Genomic DNA, 16,205 nt, shown 5'->3' on the forward strand with positions numbered 1-16,205 from the left:
AAGAACAATGCATGGGCCTGAATCCATTTCCTTTCAGCCAGTAATTGTAAGAAAATATTTCTACCAACAACTTCTAACGAATTATTTCTTAGAACTTAATTTATTAATGCGTATTTATATTATTTATGCTTTTTTATTGCTTCTCCTCGGCCTATTTCGTTTTCAAACAAGAGGATTTAATGTAAACGCTTGCGTTTTCCCGCCTTTAGTTTGAATTAACATGTCTGCAAACGGTTAACAGAGTTAAAAGTAACAGCTGTTAGAGTTCCATGAGACTGTTGAATATTTGCATCCGACTACCATTGGCCTATGTGTCGTCTAATTTTTTTTATTTTCCTATCAGACACTCTAGAGTCTAGAATAAAAAACTAAAAATAAAAAAAAGGAAACAAATTAATTTAAAGTGCCGTTAAGTGAGGACGCGTTTCGTAACAAAAATCACCCAATGACAACTGGCCACACTGACTTGACACTTTTTCTTTGTGTAATTTTTTTTGTACTGGCCTGAAAAGCCAGGCTAGGACAGAGAACCCAAACAGAAAGTGATTAGTTGCAGATTAACGTTTGAATAAAGAATTCCACAATGTCGGAGAACAAGGAAGAGACCCTGGCTAGTTTTCAGGTAACACCATTTTGGGCCAAAAAAGGGGGAACTCTCGCATTTCGCTGCGCACATTGCGATGCGTGTGCGTTTTTGATGTGTGTGGGTGAGACTTTGGCAGATAATTCCAATATCGAACTATATATCCTCTGCAGAACATCACGGGCATTGACGATGTGGGCGAGGCCTTCTCCCACCTGGAGGCCGCCGACTGGAACCTAGTGGTGAGTCCTTTGTTTGCCCGAGTTCGGAGTCCCCGATCTCCGCACATGCGTGGTCCTCTAATTGCGTTGTGTTCCCCTTCGCAGGAGGCTCTGAGGCGAGTGATGCCGCACGAGGATGCCCCCTTGGCCAATCCCATCCAGCAGCTGCCAGAGCCGCCGGCCAGGAACCCCGTGGAGAGCACCAATGGCTTCCGTCCGCCTGGCTATGAGGAGCTGCCCGGAACCTCCAATGCTGCTGCTGCTGCTGGATTCTTTGCCGCCGCCCTGCAAAACCAGAACCATAACCTCCAGCAGAACCCTCAGCAAAGATTCCCCAGTGAGTTGAACGTGATTGCGCCGCTTTTGTGCCTTGACTTGAAACGTATCTACTATAGCGTCACAATTGCTAGCCCAGCTGACGTCCAGCATCAACCTGGATCCCGCATCCAGCCAGAACAACAACCAGAACGTGATCGCCTTCAACATCCACTTCAACCAGCAGCTCTACCAGATCCGCTTGCCTTCGGAGGCCACAATTGGTGGGCGTTTCTCTGTCCTGTGGACAAGGCAATTTCCTAAATTGAAGACTTCTCTTACAGAACAACTCAAACGCAAGATCTTCGATGAAACTAGTGTGCCAGTGTGCCGACAGGCCATTCGCGGGTGGCCACCATCCAAGGCCAGCGATGCCCAGCAGCTGGGCACTCGCATTTGCAATCTGGATCTCGCCCCGGAGAACGAACTTATACTGGTGGACCTCACCGACGATGGTTTCATGGACACCGAGCAGTAAGAGTGCCAAAAAGTTTCCCAGACATCCCCATACTCAAACCATTCTTGCAGGGATGAAGTGACGCAACGGGTGGACAAGACATTCACCATTCACATACAGTTCGAGTCGGACAGCCCACTCACTCTTAGCTTTCCAGGACGAACCAAAATGCAGGAGCTGAAGATGAACGTGTACGACATCAAGAGCATACCAGTGCGCCACCAGGAGTGGACCGGCTGGCCCAATGGTTGTGACAATGAAACCACTCTGGCGGTAGGTCAAATCAAGGGTATTCCTCTTAATAAGTAGAGACTAATCCCTCTGGTCTTTGCAGCAATCTGGCATCGAGCTGTCGCACAGGTTTGCAGTTCGCAGTACAGCACATGCCGCGCAGAACAATACCAATCAGCACAACAACGCTTTCGATGTGGTCACCGTGGACAGCGAGAGCTCGGCGGATGAGTTCGAGGATGCCACGGACTTCAACAATGCCGAGTACATATTCACCGACTCGCCGCCCGCCCAGCCACTCAACAGGCACTTAAGTAAGCTCTTTCACTAAGTTATTAGCCAAGAATTAGGTAAATGTTGTCTACTTTTCAGTACCAAACAACACGGATGACGAGACGAGTGGCTCCACGCAGTTTGTCGAGAACTACAAGTCGCGGTATGGCGATCCGCACCCGGAGTTCTTCGTGGGCAGCCTGGAAGCAGCCAGGCAGCTGGCCTGCCTCAGACCCGCCAAAGAGGTAGACCTTTGTCAATCCCATTTTAACTTAATTTATTAAAAGTTGTGTTTAACTTTTAGCGCAAGCTGCTGGCCATTTACTTGCACCATGGCAAGAGTATTGTGGTCAACGTTTTCTGTGATCAACTAATGAAACACGAGAGCATTATCCAAACTTTCAAAGAGAAATTCGTCCTCTATGGCTGGGATATGACCTACGAGAGCAACAAGGACATGTGAGCTGGAACTGGGATGATTTCGGTTGTGTTTTATTAACAATCTCGTTATGCAATCTACAGGTTTCTCTCCTCGCTGACGGCCTGCATCAGCAGCAATGCCTCGCTCACGGCCAGAAACATCAAGCTGGACAAGCTGCCAGCCATCATGCTGGTGGGGAAGAGCCGCCAGCTGGGCAGCAATTGCGAGGTTCTATCTGTGATTCATGGTATGGCCACCTTAGCAGCACCTAATATAAGATTCTTTGAAGTAATGTAATGCTTAACAGGCAACATTGGTCTGGATGACTTGCTTACGAGGCTCATTGAAACCTGCGAGATGTTCGAGGAGCAACTGCAGGTGGAGATCCGACAGGAGGACGAGCGGGCAGCTCGTGATCAAGTGAAGGCAGAGCAGGACATGGCCTACCAGGAGACCTTGCAGGCCGACATGGCCAAGGATGCGGCCAAGAGGCAGAAGGAGGCCTCCCAGTTGGCCGAGCGCAAACGCTTGGAGACCGAAAGAGCCGAGGAAGATGCTAGACGCGAGTCCATTAGATTAGTTGTAAGTTAAGGAGGTTTCTCCAGGCAGAAACAGCTTGTGATAGTGTATACTCTTCCCCCACAGGCTCAACAATCCCTACCTCAGGAGCCGTCCGAGCAGGAGGCGGGCACGTCTAAGATCCGCGTGCGCAAACCCACGGGCGATTTTCTGGAGCGCCGCTTCTTTACCAGCAACAACCTGCAGGTAGGTTCTTCGCCATAGCCATTAAATGACCAGTTAATCAGTTACCACTTCATCAGGATCTGCTCAACTTTGTGACCGCCAACGGATTCCTCATCGAGGAGTATAAACTCATCCGCAGCTGGCCACGTCGCGATCTCACGGCCATCGAGAGTAGCCAAACGCTGGAGACGCTCAAGCTGTATCCACAGGAAACGGTCATCCTGGAGGAGCGATGATTTCGCGATGATTCCGCTCGTTAGCGTTAAGGCAGTTTCGTTCGATTGGGTTTAGTTATCGCATTAATATTTGAAAATTGTAGAGTTATATATCATTTACGTACTTTAATTTAGCGGAGCAAGCAAAAAGTTTACAAAAGCATACACACCACATACAAACATACATATATACCTACCTATATCTAAAGATAATGATAATGTCTAGCTCCAGTTATAAGTAAAGGTTTTATACAACAACAACAACAACATACTAAACTAAACATAGGATCCAGCGCAATCCGATCGAGCAGCACGCCTCCCAGCACCACACACATAAATATATCCATGTAGCGCAGCAGAGGGAAAAGAGCAGAAAGAAACAAAATAACTGCATTTATGTTGGCTTGTTTTATTTTATTAATAATAAATTATATAACATGTACTGAACGCTCCGCCCCAGGTTACACTTGCGCCTAATTACACTTAACAACACAACGCTGGATGGGATTTGGGTGGGTGGGTGTGTTTGGCGGGCAGAGCCGTGGGCGGAAGGGGTTAAACAATGAGCACACAAAACTGATACGAGTATTGGAAGGGGGACAGGTTACAGGACATCCCGACGTCCTCGACGCCTAGGACTTGCCCAGGAATTGTTCGATGGGCGCCAGCACGACCAGCAGGATCAGCACCACGACGAAGAGAACCAGCACCACGCTGTACACTCCCAGTAATCCCTTGCGCATGGCACCATACTGAAAAAGGGATAAATCACATCTTTAATAAAAAGAATGAAAGCCAACTTCTTCTGGTCGAAGTCTATATACCCTTTCAGTTGTTACAAAATTAAAATAATTTAATTAATTAATTTTTTCTAAAAGTTCAGGAATATTTTCTATAATATAGAAAGTAATTCCTAATAATGATCAGCCTAAAAATTAAGAAAACCCCTAAAAATGTTTTTTTGAATTATTAATGTTGATTTGATTTTTGTAAATTTAAAACCGTAAAACTTTTGGAAAAGTTATATCCAGATATGTAGCTTTAAAAACGAAATACAAGTTGGCTTTAAAACGGACGGACAGACAAACGGACCGACAGACAGAAATGGCTAGATCGACTCTTCTAGTGAAGCTGATGAAGAAAATACTTTATGGAGTCTGGACTTTTGACTGAAGCTATAAGGATATACAAATATGCAGTACTCACCGGAGCATCCATTTTCCGCTCCATGCTCATGCCATTCCGCATGCCGTGCTGCTGGTGATGCGAGATGTCGCCCATCTGGAAGGTGTTGGCCCGCTGGCTGAGATGCCGCTCAGAGGCCATGCCCGTGACCTGCCAATGATTCAAACACAAGCCGATCTGGGCGTTAAGGGACGTAGCCACCGGTTCTCGGGGGGATGATGGGTGACAAATGAATTAGTACCGAGAATGAATGAACTTTTAGGGACACACAACTAGAACCACTGTACAGGCTGGCGATGCAGGGTCTACTCTTTGTACATTTCGGGGTCACATGAGAAGGGGCACAACCAGGCACCAAGGACTTTGGATCACTTACGGAGAATATCAGGTGGACCAGCACGTGCACCACCACGAAGCTGACCAGGATCCAGTCCATCCACTCGGGCAGCTCGGCCTTGGGCAGTTTTACGGAGAAGAAAATGGTCACAACTGCAAGGGTGAAAATTAATTAGCACATAAGCTATAGATACGGTCACAATAATATTAAAAGGACAAAACTAATACCTTTCAATCATAATACAAATTTTCTTTTAATTTATTATAATGTGCATTTACCAATAAACACAATAACAAAAATATGATGTTTTTTAGTTTAAAAAAAAAACTGTTAAAAATTCTTTAAAACTTCCATTGTAATATGCATTATTAAATAGTTTTATAAAAATTTTAGAAAATCTCATAAAATTCTAGTTCACCTGCCCTTTGTATTGAAAACTTTTTTTACATCTGTCCCTTTTTGGTTTTAAATACAAATTAAAAAAAATTTGTTGTATTATTCTACTTTGAAAATATATTACCTATATAAATATGATTATTTTGGATTCTTATATTTGGCCCATTTAGTTTATAGCTTCCCAAAAAAAAAAATATGTTTATATTGAAAATAGCATATTCATAAGCTTTAAAACTACCAATACTTTGCCCGCAACTGTATATAGGATCGCGCAACTTACTTCCCAGGATGTGGGCCAGGTTTCCGCCCAGCCAGTGACCCCAGTTGAAGTACGGCCGCTTCTTGTCATTCGGTCCCGGTCGGAACAGAGCACCGATGGGTTGCAGGAAGCACAGGATCACCGTGATCAGACCGATGATCGAGTGGGCATGCCACACCGCCCGCTTCAACTCCACCCAGATGAGCACATAGGCGGCCACCGTGAGCGACCAGGTGGTGACCATGAGGAGGCGATGCCAGGCGAACCACTGGTCCTTGCCACAGCTCTGGCTGCCCACCCACGTCTGCTTGAAGTACCGCGCGAAGATGATGCCCAGCGAGGTGGTACCAATCCAGGCGGCGATCATGAAGGCTCCGTGGAGCTGCACCAGCAGCCTGCTGGATCCGCCCAAGTCCTGCACCTCCGCCAGATTGATGGCCTGTGCCGAGGGCAGACGGCCAATGTCGTGGTAGCCCACGCTGTTCTCCTTCAGGCTGCTGCCGGAGGCCACCAAAAGGTGGTACTTGCCATTGCGCAGGTCGAAGTTTCGCCCCTGGACACTGGTCACCGCATCCCGTTGCACCCGGCAGTAGATCACGCCGTCCACAATGGAGGCGTCCAGCAGGCGGGCGGAGTTCTGATTCTGTGTAAAGAAAAAAGGCATATGTTACGTATACGCCGCTTTGGTTGTAGTACTTTATACTCAATTTAAATAATTTTTGATTTACATTAATTTCGGTTTTTATTTATTTTAAATATGAAAAAATTAATTTACTTTCAATAATGTAACTCGAATATTTTCGAAATAGATTTTAATATCTAAAATATTTGAATTGAATTAATAAATATGGTTTAAACTGAAATACAATACATAAAACACAAATTTACCCATTTTAAATCCAATATGTTTAACATTAATTTAATCACAAAATTTAAAATGCATTGTATTATTATGAGGTAATTTTTAAAATATGTATGCAATCTGAAATTGTATATTGAATAGGCAGATATTTATAATTAACTGTTCCAATTTCTAATCACTGTGAATACTCAGGAACTCCAAACTTACCACTTTGCTTCTAACAGCCGCATAGGGAGAGGCTGAAGTCAAGGAGGAGTACAGGTTGACCCTTCCGTTCTCAGGCACGCACTCGGTGGTCAGATCGTCACCCATCTTGGCGTCATCGGAAAGACCTACGGCCACGTAGGCGGCATTGGTTCCTGCGAAAGAAGGTCCAGTAGATTAAGGAGTGATTTCGGGAAAGACTCGACTATTTTGTATCCATTACTCGGCTAGTCAGCTTACAAATATATATGCTACCCGAAAATAATCTTTAGTTGGCGCCATCTGTTTAACTGGAAATTCAACGTTAAAAGCTTTCTTAAATATATGAAAACGTCATAAAGTGACGTCATAATTAAAACTTTCCTAATAACTTTAAAACAAAGGTTTGATTTTTTATAATTTAAACTATAAAACGCATATATATAATAGTTACCCTCTAAAATGTCTCAAAGTGATAAGATAGTTATACATCGACTCGCCTAATGAGTCTTCTCCCTGTTGTATACTTCTCAAAGAACATACACTTTTACTTGACGATCAATGGGTATAAATACCAATGACTCACCTTTGCCGGACTGAATCTCGAACTCGAAGACATCCCCTCGTACAGTGACCACAGTGATGGAGGTGCAGGTCTTGGAGGCCACGCAACCATCGGGAAATCCAAAGCAGTTCTTGCTCTGCCCGCAGCCATTGTAGATGGGATCGGCGGTGACGGCAGCCACGTTGTTGGGTGCCACATAGCCGGGCGGGACATAGGGAGCACGGGTGGTGCCCAGAGCGGGATTGGGACCCAGAGTGGGCAGTGGAGGCCCCGAAGCATCTCGACGGACTATCTGAACGGGCTTAGAGGGCACGCCCACCCAGAATTCATTGTAGCTCTGGGCAATTGTGGCACTGTGTTGTAATAATATTGCATAGATAAGTAAACCTTTATCTTCTCCGAAATCCAAAGAAGACTCACTTGAAGACCACCTCGCCGAGGAAGTCGACCGGTGACTGCCATTCCAGGAGCACCTGCTGCTTGGGCCCGGCATTGCTGTGCGTGGCCGAGTTGTTCACGGAGTTCTCGCAGTTCATCAGCTTGATGGTGCCGTCGCGGGCTGGTCCGAACTGTCCGACGATCTGGTGCGGAGGATTGCGATTGCGCGCCTGGATCATGTAGCCGCCAAAGCTCAGTCCCGCCGGCACTCCGGTGAGGTCCACGCGGAGCGTTTGACCCTGGCCCAGGGTGGAGGAGGATGTATCCACACTGAACGGGGAAACGCTGTTCTGGGGCAGCACACTGCCGCCGGAGTGGAACGGCAGCATGGTGTCGCACACGGTCTCCGGGGCACCTTGAGGCAGACTCTGGCCCAAATCCGGCCAGGTGGACACAGCCAGCAGCGCCAGGGCCAGCGCCAGCCAACTCCAACTCCGCATCATCGTGGAGCACCTGTTGAACAGACAATGCCGCTTGAGTATGAGTTGGGTACGAGTATGATACACTGGCATCGAATGGGAATTGAGTGATCAGTAGCGAACCGTGTCCCGGCTTCCGTTCCCCCTTGGATTCCCCTGTTGCCACCCACCCACCCACTCAGTCAAAGTCAAACAATCTCTGAACCCCTCGTCAGACATTCGTCATTTCCATCTTCTGTCGTCTGTTTAATTACCATGGCATAAATAATTACTCCCCCGCTTATCGGGGGCACGTTTCCAGCGAACCCGCAAACAATGAGTGGCGAATTGTATCTGTGCATCTACATATTGATGGCAATCAAAGTATCTGGATTCTAGAACTACTGGAGTGGTGGGCACTTCAAATACCCTGCGGTATTCCATGAAATACGGTATTCGATTGGTATTAAGCATTCTGTTTTTAAATATACATTTTTAAAGTAAATATATGTCTAAAGTTAATGAAATTTAGCTAAAAATTTTGACAATCCTATAATCAGATGTCTGGTTAAAGTACTTTAATAATTGTTTGTAAGGATTTATCAAGGTTATTTTAACTAGAAAAATAACCACAATCAACTTAAGATCATTATTACCTTGAAATAACTTTAAGTTAGGCAAATTCAACACCGAAAACCCTATCAACTCCTGATAAACTGGAAACTTTCTCCCCGAATCAGGCTGCACTCATTTAATTACGAATGATGCGATGTCGGGATCGATACTGGTTCAGATTGTGTTTCCCCGATATGACTATATTTAGCGGCAGATGTGCCACCTAAACACCGTTTAGCTTTCAGTTTGCTGGCCACTCAGCGCTTATCACGGCTCGTCGTCAGGCATCGCTGCGTATGCGTATTGCTTCTAATAGACGCAAATATATTACGCATACGCCTGTGAATCGAGCAAATGGCTAGTTAAACTAATTACCCATAAGCGGGATCATAAATTAAATGGTTACTTGAGCAAATTGCTCTATTACTTTCCGGAGCACTTGTGATGTCAAGAGGTCTTAAATCTTATCCCTAGCCCCCGAATTGTTTATATTTTGTGTATTTTATTTGCGGGTTAACAAAACAGTTAACGAGGTCAGTTCCCTCGTGAGTCAGTAGATGACTTTTGCTTTCGTCGCGATCGCCCAATCCAACACAAGATCAAGATCAATGAGGAAGTGAGTGGGCAGAATACATTATGTGACCGGGATTTTCCCATGTGCGGTGGGAATACAAACGATAGTGATTCATCTGTATCTCCAGTCTGGCTGAGTTTTACTCAAAGACTCCCGCTCCGTGTCAAGAATGCGAATTGAACTTGAATTTGAAAGCGTTTACGATTAACCTTGAGTGACTTTATAGCCTACACTCACCCAAAAAATGGAGTACAATATATGGTTATTGAATCCAAAAGTTGTATATTTCTTAACTTATAAAACAAGTTCAGATATTCAAATCTATAGAGAAAACAGTTAAATAAAACATTTAAGATATGCAATATTTCTATTTTTAAAACAACTAAAAATCGCAATGTAAGCGTTAAATATTTATATTTTTCTTTACCAGTGTATGTATCTCGGTGGCCTTATATGTTTTTTTTTATTCATTTGCCTTTCTTTGAAATGCCAGCAAAATGTTAATTAAAGCGCGGCTTGAGCTTTAGCTTTAGCTCGATACATTCATTGTTTAGACCTTATTTTTTGGCAGCTTTGGATTGTTGGTCTTTTAAGAACCGCACAATGGGTGCGGCTTACATTTGCCTAGACCTTGAAAGTCAAAGTTATTGATTGTGAGTGATTTATCTGAAAAGCATTCACCCCAACAGACCTTCGTATCTTTTGGGTAGACCTATATCTACTACACATGTATCTGGTAGTTCGTTCGCACACTGTAGAAGGTAAAGTGAAAACCGAAAATTTCACCGGTCGCCGTGGCACAGCAATAACAACTATAAATGCTTTCCATTAAATTCTTGGCACATTAATAAGTGTTTCGCGCCATATAGCCATTGGCCCCCGTTTATTATTTAAAGCCACGACTGCAAATGCGACTTGGACTCGGCTTTTGTTTTTGAACGTGAGACAAAACTGATTAGCGACTTTTCCACAACACAATGAGGCATTATGTGGGCCCGAGCACTTGACTCCAAACATGCTCATTGTGAGGGGTGTATATCGTATATACTATGTATATATACCATATATAGTACAGGTGTACATGCACTGCACACATAGAGCTTGTCATGCCCTTGTTAAAAAGCCAGTTTTGAAACTCGTACAAAAAATAATCGCAATTTGAATGCTGTCGGTGTGTGTCTACACGAAACACACACTCGCACTTACATATTTGACAGACAAACTCTAATTGATTCGATCAATGCGAAAGGTATGTAGATTGCAGTCGTTTAATTTCTGCGGACCACTTCGCCAGATTGCTGAATCACCCACTTCAAAAGTTGCGTAGAATTCTCATAACTAGCCAATGCCTGTAAATTGATAAGATTCGACTTGACTTTGGATTTTCCCAAGTTTAAAGCGTAATCAGACCAAGAAGCAGGCCGATATCTGCTTGTTTGTCTCCCATTATCAGCCATTAAGCGTGCTAGGTTTATTATTTCCAGGTTGTTTTGTAGCACACGCCAACTATTGGCTTTTGACCCCGGCAAAAGGAGTTCAAAGGAGGTGAAGGGTTCTGGTCAAGGTGGTCAACCAATTTTCATGCACTGCACCAGTCTTGACCGGACATCGCGTGCCAGAACCTGAGTAAACTGGGTTACCAACTTGCCCATTGTGCGCAGTTCCACTTAGCCCCTGTATTAGACCCTTTGCCACCCAGAAAGTAAACTTGTCGAAGGAACCATTAAATTAAGGGTTGGTACTGAATTTCCAGGTCGAGTCCATGCATAGGGAAAAAGATTGATCAACATTTGCCCAAAGAACCTGATTGGCACCTGTCGAAAGGGGTCCTAAATTAATGTTTAATCTGGTGATGGACAACAGGTCATAAAGTATTTTATGGGTAGTGTGCTATTAACTAATTTTAGCCCACTGCTTGGTAATCATAAGGAAACACAATGACAAAGGTGTTTACTCTTCGCTCAAAGCTAGTTTTATATACCAGCTTTAGTGCTTACCTATCAAATTAGTCACAGTATCTTAAATATTTGGTATAATAAATAAATTATCAAAAAAGCAGATTAAGCTCCTTGAAAATGTTATTTATTTATTTCCTTGTCTCCTTTAAATAAAGATTTGTACTTAAATTGTGGGTGAAATCAAAAAGTTAGGTTTAATATTAATATTCGAAAAAATAGTTTAATACAATAAGTGGTTTAGAATCAATAAAAAGTTTTTTACAAAACCACTACACAATTTGCATACAATATTTCGGCGATTGAACCCATCCCCAAAAGTTCTTCGAAACAGGCTAACTTTAAACTAAGTGCAAAATAATTGACTGAGATCTGAACAGGTGTTCGCAGTAAAAACCTTGTAGAATGTGTAAACTGGCCTTAACGAACAGAATATTGATTCGCGGTATGCACATAAAACCTCCATTAGATGACATCATAGGACATCGCAGATCGGGGAAATTGTGGCGCAGTGAGGCCAAAACAAAAACTGTACCACTTGTCGTCGTTAATTATAAGTATTCCGGAGTAAAGTGAGCAGCTTCGTTCGTAGAAAGTGACTGTCACCGTTGATTTATCAGCAGTCGAATTGCGTAAGGCACTGCACTCGTGGCCGCGAGTGTGCCAATTTCTTGGGCACGTCTCGAGATAACCCCCGACCGAATACTTTTATACTTCGTTTTGTTTTCACTACTTTTCGGTTTTTCTATTTTTCCGCCTCGCATTGTTTACATCACCAACTTTTTCGCGCAGGCGCGACGCTTGACATCACTCACTGTTTTACTATTCGTTCGCTGCTTAATTAATTAACCATTGCCATTGTGCTAGAAGACACTTGCATTGCGTCTTGCCATTGAAATGTGTGTGCGAAAAAAAATAAATCTATGCAAGATTCGGATGAGAGGGGGTTACGGGGGGGAGGGGGCCTGTGATCTCAGCATCATTAAAATTACTGAAACCGGTTTTACTGTACATGCGACACAGTTCAAGTTGATGAAAAGAAAAACAAAAACACAGCAGCAACATTGGAATTTTGAAGAAACAGATAAGGGAATCGGTACAAGTTATATATCCCATTGACATTGCCTATTAACCACTGCAACTTAAGGCTAAACTTAAGGCTGTGCTTCAAGTTGAACTTCACTTTCGATGGGCATGTTGCATGTTACATGTTGCACATTGCATGTGGCACTCATCGCTCATGTGGGCACACCTGCGCCCAGTAGAACTCCGTCGCCATTCATTGCGAATAACTCAAAACCCGTTTGTCAAAGCACGCACTAACCTAAAATCGCTGTCAACAATATTCGAAAATCACTCGAGCCTCGTTAGCTCTTTTTCTCGTCTAAATCAACCGCTGCTTGGATTTAGCAAACCGAACACAACGAAATGCCGCCAACGACTGAAAAAGAGCTGCAAAAATACAAGTGTTTTGGTCATGTATCGATAGTAGAGGTAGAGCCAGTCCAGCGATAGACTGAAGCTCGAAACACTGAGCTTTCTACGTCCAACAGAAAAACTGGTTTAAACTATTTTGTTATTTTAATATAATATAGTTTTAAAAAATACTTTTTAAAAGACCTTTTAAAGCGAAATGTTTTCAAAATGTTTAGCGAAGTATTCAAAACCAGGCTTTATCAAAAAATACATATATATGTTATAAACAGTTTAAAATTAGTGTCATTAAAAGTTATTGGCATGTTTGTTTATAATAAGCAAAGGGGTTTAAAAAAAAATGGTGGATTGGATTCAAAATGTATTACTCATACGTACTGTTGCCTTTATTCAACAAATTTATTCTGACATTACGTGTCGTCTTAGTATTTTTTACGGAAGCGTTGAGACCATTGCGCAACTAAAACTTAAAATAATATGTTATAACATAAGAATATATTGCACATTTATTTATACATTGAATTTTAAATGTATATCTGGTACCATCATGGTATTGTAAGAAATACAATAACGTATAATACGGACCATAATTTGGAATAAATAAGCCAAAAATTTTCGGCTGGACAATTTAAATCGTATCGAGACAGCTCTTTGGACTTTTTTAAACGCTTGATCGTCTCTTTCGGCGACGTTTTTTGGGGGCTGAAGTTTGGGACTCCGGAAACTCTAGGCTTAGCTGCATAGCCTCAATCTGCTGGCTAAGATTTCCCATGTCGTAGATGTCCGAAGGCTGCGATCTAGCCACGTCAGAGAGCACATGATGCCAGGACCATTCCGGATGGGGCACATCCGCACCTAATTCTTTGCGCTTAAGAGCTTCCATACTAAAATTTCGAATTTACTGACGTGTGTGAGTTTTGGATTCTGGTTGTCTAATTTTTACGAGTTATTTTAATCTCCAAATTGTTTGTTGTTTCTTCTTCAGTGTAAATGTTTCAAGTGTAATGCCTTAGATCTCCTAGGGAACTATTCTAAAAAAATTTTAAATACAGCAATTGTTATTGCTTACCAAAAGCATATATAATGTCTATGGCTAAAATAATGGTTTCACTTTGGTGGTATTTTATTGTTTTATTAAACTATTTAACTATTTGTTCAAATGCAGTTTGAATTTACCGCACAAATGTTACCTTTTTCGTTTGTGAAGAACTTTCCATCCCTGGCCCAAGGAATTTTTTGCACCTTCGTGTACGGTCACATTATCGGCTGACAATTGAAAAATTGGGAGAAAAAACTTTAATTGGGCCGGAAAATGTGCTCAAAATTCGTTATTTTCGCCTCCCTATTGGCCCTGGTCACCAGTGAGGTGGTCATTGGCCAGGATGAACTGGTGGACGAGGTCTCCGGCCTGTACACCATTGAAGGCCGTGTTTCCCCGCCCGATTCCATTCTGCCCCCGGTTCAAGGTGGTCGAGGTGCTCCCATGAACAAGGATGCGCCCAAGTGGCAAACAGAGATCACCCTCTCCATCAACGACGGCGAGTTCAAGGGATTCGTGCGCGAGGATGGCCAGTTCATGATCAGCGGAGTGCCCTCCGGCAGCTATATCCTGGATGTCCACCATCCGGATGTGTTCTATGAGCCTGTGAGTCGAGTAATCGTATCTATACATCATATGGCTAAATCCAATAATACCCCTCTTTCAGGTGCGCGTCGAGATCAATCCCAAGGGAAAGTTCCGCGCACGCAAAGTGAACTTTGTCCAGCCGGCGCAAATCATGCAGGTGCCCTATCCACTGCGAGTTAAGCCACTGATGCCGTTCAAATACTTCCAAACCAGGGAGCAGTGGAAGGTGAGTCTTGTACTCGAAGACCTAAAGTTTTTATAGCTAACCCTTGATTGTAACCCACAGATTACCGACTTCCTGTTCAGCCCCATGGTTCTGATGATGGTGCTTCCCCTGCTGCTCATGCTGGTCCTGCCCAAGATGATCAACGATCCCGAGACCAAGAAGGAGATCGATAATCTGCAGTTCCCAAAGGTAAAACTCATGACTCTTGTACACAACTGCTGTATATTAAAGTTTGTACCCTGGTCCACAGATGGGCAACGACATGCCCGAGATAAGCGAAATGCTGACCTCCCTGCTGACGGGCAAGCAGCCCGAGCCCAAGGAAAAGAAACCCGCTCCGGTCGCCAGGCAGACCAAGAAGCGCAAGGAGTAGTAGCTCGCCATTAGCCCTAATCTTGTATAGAGCCACAGGGCTCAGAAAGTCAAAGTCATTTCGAGTAAATAGTAAATTTTCATTATAAGCAGCCACAGCCACTTTATTTGAGAAACCCAACCGTCTTTGGTCGCTTGGGCCCGACGCGCTCTTGCTCCAGCTTTAACATCTTGGTGAGCAGCTGGTCCAGGTGTTCGCCAATGGACAGGCCCAGCTGGAGGCAGTTGCGCATGGTGTCCCTGTGCATGGCTCCACCGCCTGTCAAGTGGGTACCCGAAAGGAATGGCTCTCCATTGCGCATGGATACGGACACCACCACACTGACAGTGCTGCAGACTTCCTCCTCCGCCGAAGGATCAACGAGGCAATAGTCACCGATCTTGCAGACAGTGACCAGAAGCGGAACAGTCTCGATGCCGATGCGGGTGCAGTCATACGGGTTGTCCGATATGATAAGGTCTGTGATGCCGGCATCCAACAGGGTGGCCGTCACCCGGGGCAACTTGGTGTTGAATAGAGCCGCCTTGGCGGCCAGCGAGACGGCATCATGCAGATTGCCACCGCATTCCAGGATCTGCAAGTTTAAATATTATAAGAATGGAAAACTAAGACAATTATTTTAGTCTCACCAAGATATCTATGTAGAGCTTCCAGCACTGCTGACCAGGGATAAGGCACAAGGTGCGATAGTCAAAGGCCAGTGGGGATTCGTAGGCATTCTGTAGGGACAGGACCAGCTCCTGGGCAAGATCCGATCCTCCTCGTCCCTCAAACTCTGGCGTGGCATTGGCGGAACTGGAAGAGGTTTAGATGTGAATGGTGAACATAGGCAAATGTAAGTGCTCCATTACCAATCCACAAAGAACTCTAGTTTGCCAAATTCCGGCGTCAGTGGATTGGGCACATCGATCTCTGTTTTTACACCCACCAGGATGTCTGTGTTGGCCAGGCGCAGGCGAGCAGAGCCACTGGCATTGCTGACCAGTCCGGTTTCCAGTTCCATGGGGCGGTAATCCCGGCGAGAACGTCCGTCGCAGCGAAAGTCATCCTAAAAAGGAGTTACTCAAGGGAAATTCATAATGCACCGAAAACTTACCTCTACGCCGTGCAGTATGTAGGTTTTTTCAGCCTCACTCAGTGCAACATAAGCCATTTATAGCTTATTTTAATAAAGAACAATTCGTTTACAAAAAATCAAAACAAATTCAACATGTGCAATGAGCCAGTGTGACCAGTTGGTTTATTTTGTTCTATAATCGATAGGAAATTATCGGCTTCTGGTAATCGATAGTTCGCGCACTAGCCAACACTTGCATCA

The 16,205-nt window shown here is 44.1% G+C and overlaps 4 protein-coding genes across 6 annotated transcripts; 2 read left to right on the forward strand and 2 right to left on the reverse strand.

Moving 5' to 3' along the window:
- The first annotated feature begins 407 nt into the window (after positions 1–407).
- Positions 408–3,924, forward strand: LOC108141436 (FAS-associated factor 1). Of its 2 annotated transcripts, none has more exons than XM_017264823.2 (13): positions 408–622; positions 757–825; positions 910–1,141; positions 1,215–1,343; positions 1,404–1,593; positions 1,648–1,849; positions 1,911–2,121; positions 2,180–2,325; positions 2,385–2,539; positions 2,603–2,748; positions 2,809–3,083; positions 3,147–3,266; positions 3,323–3,924. In XM_017264823.2, exons 1-13 carry the CDS (start codon positions 584–586, stop codon positions 3,479–3,481), a joined length of 2,073 nt encoding a protein of 690 aa, XP_017120312.1. In that variant the 5' UTR covers positions 408–583; the 3' UTR covers positions 3,482–3,924. The 2 variants fall into 2 exon arrangements, with proteins under 2 accessions (XP_017120312.1, XP_017120311.1); XM_017264822.2 differs by having other exon boundaries at positions 410–622; positions 1,200–1,343.
- Positions 3,854–12,668, reverse strand: LOC108141437 (putative ferric-chelate reductase 1 homolog). 2 transcript variants are annotated; one of them, XM_017264826.2, is made up of 8 exons: positions 12,552–12,668; positions 7,668–8,138; positions 7,269–7,600; positions 6,707–6,858; positions 5,659–6,280; positions 5,022–5,134; positions 4,667–4,795; positions 3,854–4,212 (listed from the first exon to the last, which is right to left on the reverse strand). In XM_017264826.2, the coding sequence occupies exons 2-8, from the start codon at positions 8,126–8,128 to the stop codon at positions 4,093–4,095; spliced, it is 1,929 nt and encodes a 642-aa protein (XP_017120315.1). In that variant the 5' UTR covers positions 8,129–8,138; positions 12,552–12,668; the 3' UTR covers positions 3,854–4,092. The 2 variants fall into 2 exon arrangements, with proteins under 2 accessions (XP_017120315.1, XP_017120314.1); XM_017264825.2 differs by having other exon boundaries at positions 4,667–4,822.
- A 1,235-nt stretch (positions 12,669–13,903) lies between these two features.
- Positions 13,904–14,975, forward strand: LOC108141544 (ER membrane protein complex subunit 7 homolog). The gene is made up of 4 exons (XM_017264985.2): positions 13,904–14,306; positions 14,368–14,514; positions 14,575–14,703; positions 14,765–14,975. Exons 1-4 carry the CDS (start codon positions 13,974–13,976, stop codon positions 14,885–14,887), a joined length of 732 nt encoding a protein of 243 aa, XP_017120474.1. The 5' UTR covers positions 13,904–13,973; the 3' UTR covers positions 14,888–14,975.
- Positions 14,953–16,123, reverse strand: LOC108141543 (exosome complex exonuclease RRP42). The gene is made up of 4 exons (XM_017264983.2): positions 15,984–16,123; positions 15,739–15,935; positions 15,517–15,682; positions 14,953–15,461 (listed from the first exon to the last, which is right to left on the reverse strand). Exons 1-4 carry the CDS (start codon positions 16,038–16,040, stop codon positions 14,991–14,993), a joined length of 891 nt encoding a protein of 296 aa, XP_017120472.1. The 5' UTR covers positions 16,041–16,123; the 3' UTR covers positions 14,953–14,990.
- Positions 16,124–16,205: the final 82 nt, after the last annotated feature.

Source organism: Drosophila elegans, unplaced genomic scaffold, assembly GCF_018152505.1.
Source record: "Drosophila elegans isolate 14027-0461.03 unplaced genomic scaffold, ASM1815250v1 contig_183, whole genome shotgun sequence".
Lineage (NCBI taxonomy): Eukaryota > Metazoa > Arthropoda > Insecta > Diptera > Drosophilidae > Drosophila > Drosophila elegans.

Coding starts and splice junctions, on each gene's coding strand:
- LOC108141436 (XM_017264822.2), top strand. CDS start 584: ATGTCGGAGAACAAGGAAGAGACCCTGGCTAGTTTTCAG. Junction 1,142..1,199: donor CCCTCAGCAAAGATTCCCCA/GTGAGTTGAACG, acceptor TATCTACTATAG/CGTCACAATTGCTAGCCCAG. Junction 1,850..1,910: donor ACAATGAAACCACTCTGGCG/GTAGGTCAAATC, acceptor TGGTCTTTGCAG/CAATCTGGCATCGAGCTGTC.
- LOC108141437 (XM_017264825.2), bottom strand. CDS start 8,128: ATGATGCGGAGTTGGAGTTGGCTGGCGCTGGCCCTGGCGCTGCTGGCT. Junction 6,859..7,268: donor CGAGATTCAGTCCGGCAAAG/GTGAGTCATTGG, acceptor CTTCTTTCGCAG/GAACCAATGCCGCCTACGTG. Junction 5,135..5,658: donor CCTGGCCCACATCCTGGGAA/GTAAGTTGCGCG, acceptor TCACCCTTGCAG/TTGTGACCATTTTCTTCTCC.
- LOC108141544 (XM_017264985.2), top strand. CDS start 13,974: ATGTGCTCAAAATTCGTTATTTTCGCCTCCCTATTGGCCCTGGTCACC. Junction 14,515..14,574: donor AAACCAGGGAGCAGTGGAAG/GTGAGTCTTGTA, acceptor TGTAACCCACAG/ATTACCGACTTCCTGTTCAG. Junction 14,704..14,764: donor ATAATCTGCAGTTCCCAAAG/GTAAAACTCATG, acceptor CCTGGTCCACAG/ATGGGCAACGACATGCCCGA.
- LOC108141543 (XM_017264983.2), bottom strand. CDS start 16,040: ATGGCTTATGTTGCACTGAGTGAGGCTGAAAAAACCTACATACTGCAC. Junction 15,683..15,738: donor CTAGAGTTCTTTGTGGATTG/GTAATGGAGCAC, acceptor AACCTCTTCCAG/TTCCGCCAATGCCACGCCAG. Junction 15,462..15,516: donor AGCTCTACATAGATATCTTG/GTGAGACTAAAA, acceptor TTAAACTTGCAG/ATCCTGGAATGCGGTGGCAA.